At 46.3% G+C, this 14983-nt stretch overlaps 2 protein-coding genes across 9 annotated transcripts in view; one reads left to right on the top strand and one right to left on the bottom strand.

Moving 5' to 3' along the window:
• Nucleotides 1–1538, top strand: part of ATAD1 (ATPase family AAA domain containing 1) — a 77284-nt gene extending 75746 nt beyond the window's left edge. For all 6 annotated transcript variants that reach the window (XM_045039878.1, XM_045039877.1, XM_045039879.1 and 3 more), the window contains one exon: nt 127–1538. In XM_045039878.1, the coding sequence (XP_044895813.1) occupies nt 127–247 (121 nt within the window). In that variant the 3' untranslated portion in view covers nt 248–1538. The remainder of the gene's footprint in view (nt 1–126) is intronic.
• Nucleotides 1539–9991: 8453 nt separating this feature from the next.
• PAPSS2 (3'-phosphoadenosine 5'-phosphosulfate synthase 2) overlaps nt 9992–14983 on the bottom strand; it is a 71866-nt gene continuing 66874 nt past the window's right edge. For all 3 annotated transcript variants that reach the window (XM_023240330.2, XM_023240329.2, XM_023240331.2), the window contains 3 exons: nt 13955–14223; nt 12382–12611; nt 9992–11893 (listed from right to left, as the gene is read on the bottom strand). In XM_023240330.2, coding sequence (XP_023096098.2) covers nt 11752–11893; nt 12382–12611; nt 13955–14223 — 641 coding nt within the window. In that variant the 3' untranslated portion in view covers nt 9992–11751. The remainder of the gene's footprint in view (nt 11894–12381; nt 12612–13954; nt 14224–14983) is intronic.

The raw sequence follows: 14983 nt of genomic DNA, 5'->3' as shown, positions 1-14983 counted from the left end.
ATAATTGTGGCTGTCCTTGGGGGTCTTAGGTGGGACAAAGGTTTCATTTCTTAATCTCAGGAGGATGTTTTAGGGAGGTGTATTTGAAAGTTATTTGACCATCTGGCGGTTTTGTCTGTGTCTTAGCCGCGATGAAGATGAAATCCGGCCTGTGCAACAGCAGGACCTGCATCGAGCGATTGAGAAGATGAAGAAATCCAAGGACGCCGCATTTCAGAATGTTTTGACACATGTTTGTTTAGATTAAGAGTAAAGATCATTTGTACAGTTCAGTGTGATCTAGTTTGGTGCACTCTTATCATCAGTGGAAATAGAATGAAAACAGGAATGTCCTTCACGCCGTGAGAGAGTTAAATGTTCACGACACTGGTTTTATACTCTGACTCCTAAGTTATTGAGATGTAGTTGTTCTGTAAGCGGTGTTACTACTCGTCAGAAATCATGAGGAGGAACAGTCTAATCCAGCCTGAGTGCGGGCTCGCGTCTGACCTCTGTCTCCGGACGCTGCGGCCTCAGAGCATCTAAGCTGGTCTTAAAGTAACGATTTGTCGAGTCATTCGTGGAAACAGGGATGTGGGTAAGTGCTGGTTTCTCGATACGTGAGTGAGTGAGTGAGTGAGTGAGTGTGTGCGTGTGTATTAAATGTATATATTCACACATTTTATATTGATATTCTGTAGATATGTTTGAATACGGAAACTTTTTTTTACCCCAACTACTGAATCAAAAAGTACCAAATAGTGTACAGCAGAACTAAGATTTCTGGTCGTGTGTAAAGGTACAGTGATTCAGCCATTTCCAGCTGTCACCTGTGTCCGCTTTCGTTTTAAGTTGAGCATTTCTCCGCAGTGGAATAGTCGGAGTCCGCCACGTCTCTGCTTCAGGAGGGGCTCCACTATTACGCTGGTCGGAAAATCCAATAAAAATACTTGATCAGTGATCAGCATTGAGTGGTTGTCAGGCATTTGGGTGATCGACACGGATTTCAAGTCCTTCTATAAGCACACTGAGCAGAGGCCTGTTTTCAATTGATACACGTGAACGTGGTTGGAGGAGCCTTTCCAAATGGCTTTGAGAAACTACAGTGCCATGCAGTACACATCTGTGACTTTTCCTTCATTTGATGGAACGTAGTTCTGTTGTAACCATGGTTTTGTAATGTTATTTTAAAGTTATGTTTTTTAATTATGGTCAAATATAATTTGGTCATCAGAAATGAAATGATAGTTTAAAACAAGTAGCTGTTGCTAGCTGTGCTAAAAATACTCATTTTGTGACTTTAATTTTTAAAGTTTTCTTAGCATATTATAAATTGTGCCCTAGTTAGTACAGATACACACGTCAGAGTCCCCATATTGTATCCATAGTCATTCGATGCTGTGTGCCCTCCATAGGATAACATTTTTTTTTTTGTCCAGAATTTCACTAACCAGAATTCTGTTATAGGCCCTTAAACACACCGCATGAGGAAAATGGCACAATATGGTCTTGAGGTGCCTTCTGTGAACCATCTGAAAGATTAAATTATGCTCCATATATTTTTGTTTTTATTGTATTTCTTTGAAACTCTTCAGTCTTCATTCGTGAGTCATTAGAGTAATTTATTTGATAGTAGGTCTCTCACTTGAACCTGTTGGGGAGTTTATTTGGTTGTGCGAGTAGCGGGCGGGTAGAGATTGCGGAAAGCACTCTGGACGACAAAAAGCAAGTTTCGAAAACTGTGAAGATGATTAAAAATTGACTGCAAAACACAAGATATCAAAAATAAAAAGTTTCGTCTCCCGTTTTTAATAACTATATTATACGATTATTTTATAAACATACAATAAAGAGGTCCCTCTTAATTAATTTTTCTCCACTTGGTCTTCTTCCAAAGTTACAAATCTTCTGGGGGTTTTTTAGTTTAGCAACTTGCATTTGGAGTGTTTTATCTTACTGAGTAGCTTTCACACTTCGGTAGCATGCAATCTCATGTCTTATCGTTATTTTGCCTTAGGATGGATTTCAGTCATCATTTACTCTGATGCCAGACTGGTGTAAAAAAGAGGTGATCTGTCTCTCATGTCCTTTCTTTTTATCTTAAATTCAGAGCATCCAGTAGTACAGTTACTAAGTTTATCATGGTTTTAATCACCACGGGAAGTTAGGTCCCGTCAATCGTGACTCATCCGGGCATCTTAGGGCCTTACAGTAGTCGAGGAACCTTCTTTATGTCATTTTGGAGAACTTTTAGTGTCACAGAATCTGTGCTCGTTGTAGACGTGCATTTGACACAGGTCGCTGGGCTCCAGGTTCCCGGGTATTCCCTCGTGGGCGGCAGTTACGCACGCCGGACGTGGAGTTGGACGGCTCCCTGTGGATGTCCAGGTGGCTAATCCAGACTCCCTGTGAGTTAACCCTCTGCGTGCACGCTAGTCCCCTAACGTCTCTGAGCCTCCGCTTCTACGAAATGGAGCTGCAGTGGCGCCCACCTACGGGGTGGTGTGAGAAGACGGTGCGTGTAAGGCGCTCAGCACCGGCCCCAGAGCAGTCCTCACTCAAATGCGGGCCGTCACCGTATTCGTTTCTTACTTTTACACACTGACGTGCGTATCTGTTGGCAGGCTGAAGTTTGGAGCATTCTCTCTGCTTACTCCTGCAGAATCCCCAGTCCCGTACTCTAGGGACTGAGATAGAAATGATCACCTGTGTGATGCTTCTGACACCCTCGTCGTTGGAAGACGGCTGGTGAGTCTGGTGTGTCTCACACTCTTTCCAGGCCTTTCTGTGGAGAGTTCGGGAACTCCATATTGGAAGCAGCCCAGTATCTTCTTTATGATTTCCTTTGCTTCTACCTCTCAGCTCCCAAATGCAGGACAACCATGCTGTCAGGAGCTGGGTGGGTTCATGGAAATATGCCACGTGGACCAGAATGACCTAACATTACTTAGCAGCTGTACCTTAAACGTTTGGTGTTCCAGGAGGATGGCTCAAGCCTTGAGTAAGCCTTGAGTGCCTCCCTTGTTGACGGGGATTTTTTTTTTTTTTTTTTTTTTTTTTTTACCGGCATTGTGTTGTTTGTAGACAAACGTTAACAACTTTCTTCTGGATAAAGAAACTAAAGCAGATGATGTTTATCTTTTAGCTTTTCTCAAGGTCAGAATATTGAATAGAATTCTGATATCCTGAGCATATATCCTGCCCTTGAAGCCATAGAATCGTTCCATGTAGAGCTGACAAATCTTCAGAGGGCCTTCATTATTAAATATGTTGTAGACTGAGCCGTGAAACAGTTCGCTAATCTTGTCAAAAGTTAAAGCTCTGTTCACACGTATCGGTGGAAGTTACGCCCTACTCACCACTCCATGAAACTACCGAGAAGATGGACAGCACGGGTGCCAGATGTAAATGAGATCGGCCCTAAACACGATCACTTACTCATGTGAATAAGAATAAAACATCCTTAGTAACACTGGTGTAACTTCTAACACTGTCAGTACTAACAGCACATAAGGTCTCATTACTAAAACACTCTACTGGGGGCGCTTGGGTGGCTCCATCAGTTAAGTGTCCAGCTCTTGATTTTGCCTCAGGTCATGATCTCATGGATTGTGGGCTCGAGCCCCGCGTCGGGCTCTGCAATGATAGCGCTTGGGATGCTCTCTCCCTCCCTCTGCACATGTTCTGTCTCTCAAAAAAGCATTTTATTCTAAATAGAACACTAGACTGGGAGTACATTTTTGTGATTGTCTAATATTTATAGTTCTCTGCTTGAGAATGCTTTTAGGTGTAAGTTGTTGGACTTTGAAATATAGTTGCAGTGAATAATGTTCATGCTGGTGTGGAGTGTGTCATGATAGTTTGTGAGTTTGTGAGTCATGATAGTTCAAAACCAGAGCCAAAGCTCTAGTTAAGTAATTACTGACATGCAAAACTTAGAACTGAGAATAGAACACTGTGTTGTGTTTGGAAGACGGATAGCTTCCAGAAATTCTAGGAATGACCAAGATACTCAAATGGGGGGTGGTGATACATCATCCAGTAAAACAAATTCCTGGGGCGCCTGGGTGGCTCAGTCGGTTGAGTGTCCGACTCTTGACTTCAGCTCATGTCATGATCCCAGGGTTGTGAGATTGAGCCCCTCGGCATGCTCCGTGCTGAGCTCCGTGAGGAGCCTGCTTGGGGTTCTTGCTCTCTCTCTCTCTCTCTCTCTTTCTCTCAAAACATATCTTTGCAGACATATCTGAGGGAGACAGGCATTGTCTACTGGGCCATAGTCCTGGTCTTGTAAAGAGTACTGGTTAGGTAACCAGACAGCTGACCTATGCAGTGAAGAATTCACTTGAAAGGGTATGGGGGAGCTCAGGAGCTCAAAAGGAAGTAAAAAACTGGACTTAGGGAGCATTCAGCTCTTGATCTTGGCTCAGGTCACGATCTCATGGTTTGTGGGTTTGAGCAGGTCTAATCAAGAATCCTGCTTGGGATCCTCTCTCTGTCCCTTCCCCACACTTGCTCTCTCTCAAACTTAAAAAAAAAAAAAAAAAAAAAAAAGTGGACTTAGAGGACAGAAAGCTCCAGAGTGGTTTTTTAACTGGAATTGTTCAAGAATCTTGCTTTTATTCCTCTGCTGGGTTAAATGAATCCTGTTTATCTTTAAATTGCCCCATTCTTGAATCCCGGAAGTGATTCAAAGTCCTGGAAGTAGGTGTGCAAACCCAAGTCAAAGTCCCTGTTGGCAGCCATGGTGCTTTGAGAGAATGAGCCTCCAGTACCCCTGGCTTAAATGGCTTGAGGGCAAGGATCTGGATGTACCACCTCCTCACGACTAAATGCAACAGAAGGCAGGATTTCAACCAAAGAAAAGTGAGTACTGTGGACCAGGTGGCTGGACAAACACATGACAAGGACCAGCTATCGCGCGATGCCATAGGTACGAGCCAAACGGAGGTGATCCTGTAACCGGAGGGGGCCTGTTGAAGTGGGAGCCGCCAACACTGTGGTTGGAGTGCACTGTGCGCTGTGTGGGCACAGCCTTGTGGGGACCACGCGCTCTACTCGCCCCTGCTGCCAGAGTGCCGCCTGGCTTGTCTGGCGTGTTAGCTGGGTGATCTTTAACTTATTCCTGATTTTGTTCCAGATAACAGGTCTAAAAAAAAGAACACTGGAGACAGAAGGGTAATGTTGGGTTTTGTTTTATTTCCAAGGAACGCAGACCTCTTCCTCTGTGGGCAGTGAGGGTGAAGGCCTGGTCATCCCGATCCCAGGGCCCGGGTACGCTGCGTCTGGGCTGTCGCTTTCATAAGATGGGGTGGCCGGGCTTCGTCCGCCCCTGCCCTCTCCTGCAGCAGCCTCTTGATCTTAGCGGTATTGGAGATGGGTTGGGTGGGAGGTGTGAGGTTCAGATGTTCGTGGCCCTGTGGACTTGGTTCTGACAGGGTCCTGGCGTCCAGCCACCATGAGGACGCGCAAGACTTGAGCTCCTCTTTCACCATTTGCTCTGCCAGATGCCGGGAAGGGGGATCATGTCGCCAGGCAGTTTATTTTTGAAGGTGATGTGTTTGTAGATTGCAGTCAGTGATGTGAGTCTTGGTTGAATTCTCATCCCTGCAAAGTCTCTCCATTTAGGGCAGGCCTGCTTTTCCATACACTGCATCCAGACTGTGGAGTCTCCTCCCCAGTGTATGCACAAGCATCGAGGCGCCCTGCTCACCCCTGAGCGGCTTAGCTCTCTCCGGAAGGCAGTTGGCGAATAATCCTTGTAGCTACTGTTCTTTGTGAGCCTTGTAGAAAAACCTTATTTTTATTTTGCCCGGCTTTTTTCTTGTTGCCCTGGGAATGAAGGTCTTTCACGCCCTCCTACATTCTGGCAGAACTCTAACTTATGTGAAGTTCATTTCCAACTTTATAGGTTTCAGTCCCAACCGTGAAACTTTTATATGTGTGATATAATTATATATATATATATGTGTGTGTGTATGTGTGTGTGTGTGTATATATATATATATATGTGTGCCATATATATGTGTATGTATGTATATATATACATATATATATGTATACATACATATGTGTATGTATATGCATATGTATACGTATATATATGTGTATACATACATATATATATATATATATATATATATATACACACATACACACACACACATATATATGGCAGTGTAGCCTTGGGCAAAATCTGTTTCCTTGAGCATCTGTCTCCTTATCTCTAAATAGGAATCCTAATGTATACCTCCTGGGATCGTTTTAAGAATCCTATGGAAATGCTTTGGAAGTTAGGAAATGAATATGTCCGCCGGTCATCGTGTGCTTAGGAAAGTCGTCTCCCATCTCCCACTTCCAGGCCTCTGTTTCCTTGTCTGCACGGTGATGGACGTGCTGAAATGGATGTCTTTACATCCGCATCCCAGCTCTCTAAGCCACACACTGTGGCAACGGTGGCCATGTTGGCAGACAGATGCAGGGCCCTCGGCAAGGCTGACCTGCCCATCAGGGCTCCGAAACAGGGCGGCCTCGTCAGCTACTGAAGGCTGTCAGCCTTGGCGAACACGCTTGCTCTAACAGGCACAGATTACAAAATACGCCATTATGTAGGCGGGTTGGAGACACTTCTGTGTGCCTGGTGTTTGTGTGTACTAGACTTGTTTCCTTCCGGGACTCTGTTGGAGCTGTAGCTCTCTCTGATTGTTTTATCGAATTCCTTTTCCCTTCTGAGGATAGGATGGGGGTTACAGCCTCTTTAGTGGTTCATGGAATCAGTATCTTCCATAAATGCAGATTTTCCTTGGTGAAGACACATGAAAAATCCAGTCTCTTAACAAGTTTAAAATTCCAGGTTGATACTGGAGTTGTTTTCATGCAAGTAGCCCATCATTATTTCAGCCTGGGCTGAGCTGAATTTTGCCTTTGAACTATTTATGGAAAGCGGGCTTGTGAAATAAATATAAATCAAGATTTTTCTTTCCACGTAAGCATGTACAATGCAGTACAGTTTGTAAGAACTGTCACATTGTTTTGTGAACGAAGTGCACAGCAGGTTTAAACCTCTGGGAAAAAACCCAAAACCAACCATATTTAAGAACTTTACCAAGTAAAGCATGTATTATGGATGCCAGCAATCATTAATACATACGACATTAAAAGAGCTGTGTCCATCTGTTTGTGACTTACGTGTTTGAAAATGATAAAACTGCATTACTTTAAAAAACATTCCATAATTTAAGTATCTTACTCATGGAGACTGGCCTTCCCTGCAATTAATCCAAATTAAGAGGTCTACAGGAAGGGTAATAGGCTGGGGTGGGGTGGGGGGTACCTTGTTACAAGAGAGAAACCGTTGGTAAACTCACCGCCTCCCCTGAGGGGCCCCATAAGAAAGTAGGATTTGTATATTGTGGCTAATAAATCTCCAAACTCTAGCCAATGACCCATGTATGTTTGGTAATATCAATATAAGTTCCGTAATAATTTAATTTATTTTCATTAAAATAGTTCCCAACATAAGCAGAAAAGCCAGGCAGTCCTCTGGCATGTGTATTAGCCACCTGCTTGTATATCATTCTCAGCATTCGGTGAGCCGGCACTTGAGTGGCCCGATAATGGTTAATATTCATCAAAGAACTAAGTGCATCCGAGGGAGGAGAAAAATCCGTGGCTGTCAATACCTGTGTATGGCTCATTCTTGACAGTTGATGCATTTTGGTAGTGAGGAAACGCTTAGATAATGGAACCTGTAGCAAAACCTCAGGCAAAAGCTGCATTGTTACTGTTGCATCCAAACTTCAGACGTAAGAGCAGTTGGTGGTCTGGTGCCCATCTAATTTCTGATCACCTACTGTCCTACTGTCAGGGAATTCTGAAGATCAGTACCAGACCTGAAAGCCGTGTGACAGAAAGGAGGAGAACAAAGAAAAAACGAAATCCAACTTGGTGTTCTCAAGTAACCGAGAGCTGTTTCTTTGTGCCAGGGAGGATGGGTTGGAAGGAAATCCTATCGCCTGAGTGTTGACGTACAGTAAAACCTTGGTTCACGAGCATAATTTGTTCCGGAAACATGCTTCTAATCCAAAGCACTTGTATATTGAAGCGAATTTCCCCATAAGAAATAATGAAAACTCAGAGGATTTGTTGCACAACCCAAAAACATTCATATAAAAATGATTACAATACTGTAATATAATGCAAAATAGTAAAGAAAATACAAAGAAAAATAACCTGTACTTACCTAGTTCTACCTTTGAAAACCTTCGTGGCTGGCATGAGGGAGACAGAAGAGAGGAGGGTTATTGTGTAGGACAACTTCCACTATCACCAACGGAATCACTGCTATCTGTCGACTCAAAGGAACCTTCTTCTGCACGGGGCCATTGTATACGCTCACGTGGATGCTGACCACAGTGCAGAATCAATAAACTCTTGTCATAGACTGTATTTCATGTAACTGGCATAAGGCAGCAGAGGAAAGGGTCTCTATCTGCAGGCAGCCTGACCGAGAATGAAGCAAAGCATTCCTAAGCTCACTCTTGTCTGGAAAAGCAAAGGACCGTCCACAGGTGCTTTGAAGGGACAAAAATACACCAGTGCCAGTTGTGGGCACCTTCCAACGTCCTGAAAAATCACTGATTTCTGCCAAACACCACGGCCTGAGACCGAGCATCTGAACATAAATACACCAGTGCCAGTTGTGGGCACCTTCCAACGTCCTGAAAAATCACTGATTTCTGCCAAACACCACAGCCTGAGACCGAGCATCTGAACATGGGAGATGATCACCTTCAATCCCAGAGAGACAGAGAGAGAACTGGCTCAGTTGTGATCACGTGATGTTCGGTGTCACAAACGCCTCATATCACAAGACATCGCTCATTTGTAAAGGTAAAATTTATTGGAAATGTTTGCTCGTTGGGGCACCTGCGTGGCTCAGTTGGTTAAGCATAGGACTTCAGCTCAGGTCGTGAACTCCCAGTTCTTGGGTTTGAGCCTCCCATCGGGCTCTGTGCTGAGAGCTCAGAGCCCGGAGCCGGCTTCAGATTCTGTGTCTCCCTCTCTCTCTCTGCCCCTCCACCACTCATGCTCTGCCTGCCTCTCTCTCCCTCTCTCAAAAATAAACAGAAAAGGAAGGGAAAGAAAAGAAAAGGAAGGAAAGAGAGAAAAAGAAAGATGAAAAAAAAGGAAGAAAGAAAAATGCTCGTCTTGCGGAACACTCAGAACAAGTTACTCGCAATCCAAGGTTTTACTGTATTTGGAATTTCTGCCATTATCTGACCGAATGACTTACATACACCTTTCCAGGATGTTTTTCCCCTGCCCTGTACATTCTGGCGTCCTCCCTGGGCACCTCTTGTATCTCCGTGTCCTTAACACATTTCCTGCCCTACTATGTGCTGCTAATTGCCACTAGGAACGAATGAGCAGGCTCTGGACGGGAAGAGGGAGGGACAAAGAGTGGCAGCCTCCAGCGGCTCTTCCACCAGTGTTTACACCGGCGTTCTACAAAGGGAGGATCCGCAGCCAAATTTGCCCCCAGCCTTTGGGACAGAAGGGAGGCAGCCAGGGAGGGGAAAGCCCAAAGTACCAGGTGCTTGGAGGCCACTGAAAACAGGGGTGGAAACAGGTGCCCTTTCTCGAGTGGCTCCCATTGGAAAAGGTGCTGGAGTGGATGATGTGAATACGAAACAGCAAAAAGACGGCTCCCCACCCTGCTGGTGGACTGCCTGCGGGCACTTGGAGAAAAGGAAGCAAGTTAGGAAGAAAAGGGTCAGATCCTCCTGCAGTGACATCCTGAGGGGAGTCCCTAAGCTACCAAGTCACCCCTAAACACATGAGGAGCCATTCACACGTATAGCACGGTTTATAAAGCGACTCGAACAAGGGCAGACAGCCTCCTAATTGCGGTGTAAGGGTTGCTGCTGTCCATCTCCAATTATGCAAAGTCACACAGCTCTCAGCACTCATGGGGCCAACCCCCACTCAGCGTCACAGGCAGAAAAGACTCCGCTTCCATTCTGAGAAATTTATTAAAAACAAGCATTGCTTGTCCGTGGAAACAGTCATTTGCACTATGGTGGTACTAAGAGCAGAAAAGCAATTTTAAATACATTTTTTAAAATCACAAAATGTATCAGTTAAGGCACTACATCCCTCCCGTCTCATGTTTTCAATAAATACGCTGTTGTTTTAAAAAGGCAGCAATGAGTACCTCTGATTATTAAGTCAATACAGGCACTATTCTTGTAAAGGCAGTTACGTTTTGCTGTGGCCACTGTATGTGATTTATTCTCAAAAGAGCTTTCATTAGCGAAGATTAGCATTTAAACAACTGAGAATATGAAAAAAAAAATCACAGTTTTCTCTTTCCAGTTTTAAGTCTCTCCCAGAGAGACCCAAGTACACAAGGTACCGTTTCTTCATATATTCTTTGGCAACAAGGAATCATGCGTAAAGTACAAAAGATCACCTCCCGAGAAGTAAAGCCACTGGAGGTTAGGTGTCGGCACAGCGTAAGTCTTTGGAAAAGTATGTGGGGTTTTTGGGGCTTTCTGGCGTTTTGATTTTTTTTTTGCAGCCGTAAACTACAAAACTGCAGAAACTCCAAAACTCCAGAGAAAACTCTGGACCTTCTGGCATTCAAGAAGTCTGCTTCGCGGGTGCCCTGGTGCAAGGAGCTTGGCCAAACCGACGGGCGTATGTGCAGTGCGCACAGAGCACCAGACAGGGAGTCAAGTGGCAGCGTGCCCATTCGGGCCCCCCGTCCTCCCAGTCCTTCCTAAATAATACCAGTGGTGATTTTTTCCTGGCAGCCTCAGCAGCTCGCGGAGCCTGTGCTGTGCATCGCCTAGTGTGGTCCTCTGTGAGACCACGGGGTTGGAGGCCACGTTCTCTGTGGTCTCTTCCCATCCCAGCAGCTCGCTAGTCTAATGGCGTGAGCTGTTTCCGTTGCAGCTGCAGCCGACGAGTGCCGCCTCACCCAGGACACAGTGACCACAGCAAAGAGGAGGGAAATTAACCTGCCACAACAAAGCCAGATGGTGGGAGCCCCGGGCGCAAATCTTTTGGTCAAAGCACGCTCCACTCTCCAACTGAAAAATCACCCTTTAACTGGACTTCGGTTACTCACACAAGGGCGCTAAGACTTCTTTATGAGACAACGTAACTTTCTCGGCAGAACGAGGTTGCATAGATCCGAGATTAAATTCGCATTTTCACACATTTGGTGTCTCCAGGCAGGTGAGCACCTAAAAGATTGGGCAGCGAGGTTGTACGAGGGGTGACATAGGGGCAAGGATCTTACGCGAGCCACACCTCACTTAGGGTGAGGATCGTTTCCCCCGCCTTCGGTCAGTCGTACAGAAGAGGTTGCTCACCTGGTTTATTTTACTACCGTGACATTGGGCGAGTGCAGGTTGGCAAGACTTAGGCCGGAAAACACGCTTTTACCTTCTGGTGAGGAAACTAGGCACACGGTCAAAGCATCAAGAAATCCGGGACCTGCCTAATCAGATGCAGAAGAGAATACAACTAATTTCATTCTGAAATCATAACAGCATTGCTGTCCCTGCTAAGATGTGGTCTTCAGTGTGACTTTCTTTTATATATTATTGAAGTTGACTTTAAATTATAGACACAATTTTTAACCTTGTCCTAAAACACGAAAAATCAGTCACTGAGAAGCAATCCTATGCCAAGCATCTAATCACAAAAATAGAAAAGGGAATCCAAGAGCACTTCAAGAAGAAACTTCTGGAACCGGAGGGCAATTTAGTTGTTCTTCTCCAGGGACCGGTAATAATCCGTCAGGACTTTCCATGCTTTGGGGGCCATGAAGCCATCCGGGGGATTCTCTCCTTCCCGGGCCAGCTTCCTCATCCGGGTCCCTGAGATGAAGTCGAATTCGTTGTGCCTGTCACAGGACAGCAACACAGAACTCAGCGTGGGTGAGGCACATCGACCCTAAAGGTGCCCGCGGTAGGTGAGGGGGTGTTTAGACCCTGTTTTTTTCTGTAAAACGCTGCACTTTCTGGAATGGGTGATTCACTAGGTCTTCAGTAAAGGAATGTGCACAAGAAAGGGCGACTGCTAGCAGGTATGCATTCGACATTTCCCGTGTACCTGCTCTGTCTTCTGCCCCGCCTGCGTCCGTGAGCTCTGAGCTCAGGAGAGACATGCTGAAAGCGAGCTATGGACGGACCCTCTACTGACATACCAGGCGGCCATGCTACGACTTTACAGGGACACACAATGTGTAAGACCGGTCTTGGCCTTCAAGGGACTCTCATTCCTGCTAGGAGAAGGTGGAGAACCACTGGAGAGCTTGCACGGGGCCCAAGCTTTGCCGCCTCTTTCTGGTTGAGCAGATGGTGACGAACGCCTCCTCCTCTGGAAACCTACCTTGCTGGATCGTAGAAGTCCATGGCTTTTTTGGCTTTGTTGTAGGCAGCCACTCGGAATGGAATGATTTCCACAGAGGTCAGGCCGGGGGCCATGCTCAAGACCTTGCCCCCATGAGTGGGTTCATACAGGTCTTTCTTGGTCTCGGGGTGAGGCATTCCGGCGGGGTCCCGGCCCACGATGTAGAAGTTGGCCCCTGCGATCATCCGGGACCTACAGTGCCACTGGACCTAGGAGACATCACGGGAGGGAGATGCTGGTCACCACTGGCCAACTCTTGGGTCCCTGTTTACAGAGATGCCTTTATTCTGCTGTAAAAATAATTCAGTGACAGGATCACCCAATAGGTGCAGAAGTCCGTGGGGTATCTAAGACCCCAAGCTCTTCTTCATGCTTGTTTACATGAGGTAGGAGCTTTAGACCCGAATCCCCCCCCCCACCTGACCCCCCAGCTTCCTGGAACCTGAGGTTATATTTCCTAATCGCTCTCTCCAAACAGGCAGGTGAGCCAGGAGCATGGGGACCTTACTGTTCTACAGAACCATGTGAATCTTACTTTCCAGGCCCTCCCTATTCAGAATAAATCACAGTTTAAAGGAAATTACAAACTCCAACATCTTTGATTATCTGATTGCCAATAATGAGCTGATTATACACGGACATCAATTCTAGTTTGACACAAATATTGGGATTTCAAAATGAACTGCCCTCTCTAAAGCTCAGATAGAAATATGGAGGGTGGAGAAGAGAGCCAGACACCAGGTACTTTGATCTGGTTGAAGAGAATTAACTTACTAAACTCGCTTTGGGGCATTCCAAACAGTTGAGACCCTCGCAGTTCATCATACTTCCTACAAACGTGTTCAAACCCGCTACAGTGGTGGTCCAGGAGGACAAAGAAAGTCTGTTTCACAGGCTCTCTGTGTTATGATCAAAGGGGACACTGAGCTTTTAGCGGGGCTTTCTAATGGAGCTCACCGGGCCTGTGTGGTGACTCAGTGACTAGACTTTGGAAATTGAATATTAGGTTCAATACAGTTTGCCCAATACCACCCCAGCTAAGCTGCATTATTCTCCTTATCTGCACACCAACCTCCGTGTTCTCAGAGGCAGTGCGTAACAGACTCGACTTGGTGTTTCTAGCATTTTTACAGAAATGAAATGGAAACCTAATGAAGTTGGATAAAGAAGAGAGACCAGGGGGCACCTGAGTGGCTCAGTTGGTTAAGCATCCAACTTCGGCTCAGGTCAGGATCTCATGGTTTGGCGAGTTCGGGCCCCGTGTGGGACTCTGTACTGACAGCTCAGAGCCTGGAGCCTGCTTTGGATTCTGTCTCCCTCTCTCTCTGCCCCTCCCCCGCTCATTTTCTCTCTCTCTCTCTCTCTCTTTCTCTCTCTCTCTCTCTCTCAAAAATAAAACATTTTTTAAAAATTAAAAAAAAAAAAAAGAGACAGCAGAAGACTCCATAATCTGCTCATGAGGGAAAAGGATCCCAGAGACTCATTCACTCCTCTTAAGTCAAGTCTGAGCCCACATTTCTGAGGCCCACAGCCCAGCCTGGGGACAGCTCACCTCTGTGGGGCCGGCATACAACATCGGGGATGGGAAGATGGCCACGATGGTTGACTTGGGGTCCAGGACGCCTTCCTCGAGCACAGCTGCATGCTGCTTCATCCGCCAGTCCAAGGGCACATCGTCGTCCTTGGTCCAGCCACCCAGAGGGTGCAGCAGGAGCACGGGGTGCTTGTAACCCCTCTCCAGGAGTCGGCGGCGGGTGTCCTGCATCAGCAGAGCGTGGCCGTTGTGGACGGGGTTGCGCAGCTGGAAGGCAAACACCGCATCTGGGAAAGGAGAGGAGGAAGGCGAGGTGAAGGAAGTGCATGCTGTCGCTCGTCCGCAAGAACAAGAGGAAATGCAGGGGAGCTCCTCTCTGCTTGCAAGAATCGTTTAGTAAGGCCAGTTAGAACTTTGATTTTAAAAGAAAGGAAACACAGCTACGTCTAAGGCACAGAGCATTTGCTATGCCCATTGGCTTTCGAAAATCAACAGGAGGGGCGCCTGGGTGGCTCAGTCGGTTGAGCGTCAGACTTTGGCTCAAGTCATGATCTCACAGTCCATGAGTCTGAGCTCCGCGTCGGGCTCTGCACTGACAGCTCAGAGCCTGGAGCCTGCTTCAGATTCTGTGTCTCCCTCTCTCTCTGCCCCTCCCCAACTTATGCTCTGTCTCTCTCTCAAAACTAAATACAACATTAAAAAAAAAAAAAAAACAGCATCCAGAGACTCCACCTGGGGCTTCAGGACTCTTACTCCAAAGGTGCCCACAGTGCCAGACCGCATCCACAGGGCGGGGACACACAGGCAGGAAGCCCTAGAGGGAGAGCCTGACTCGGAAATGAAGACATCTGTGGCCAGGGCCTTTCCAGCCAAGCACGGCTCAGACCAGAGCTGGTGCTGGTCGGTCCTCAGTTTACCCTTTGCTCCTGTCTCTCACGTCCCCAGCACAAGAACCATGACCAGCAACTTCTGGGGCCTGGGAAAAGTTTCAACAATCTAAAGACGTAAAAAAAAATATTTCACCTTCAACTGTCAAAAAAAAATCTC

Source organism: Felis catus, chromosome D2 (genome assembly GCF_018350175.1).
Source record: "Felis catus isolate Fca126 chromosome D2, F.catus_Fca126_mat1.0, whole genome shotgun sequence".
NCBI lineage: Eukaryota > Metazoa > Chordata > Mammalia > Carnivora > Felidae > Felis > Felis catus.
The sequence above is the reverse complement of the archived record's forward strand: the minus strand, read 5'-3'. Positions and strand labels throughout refer to the sequence as shown.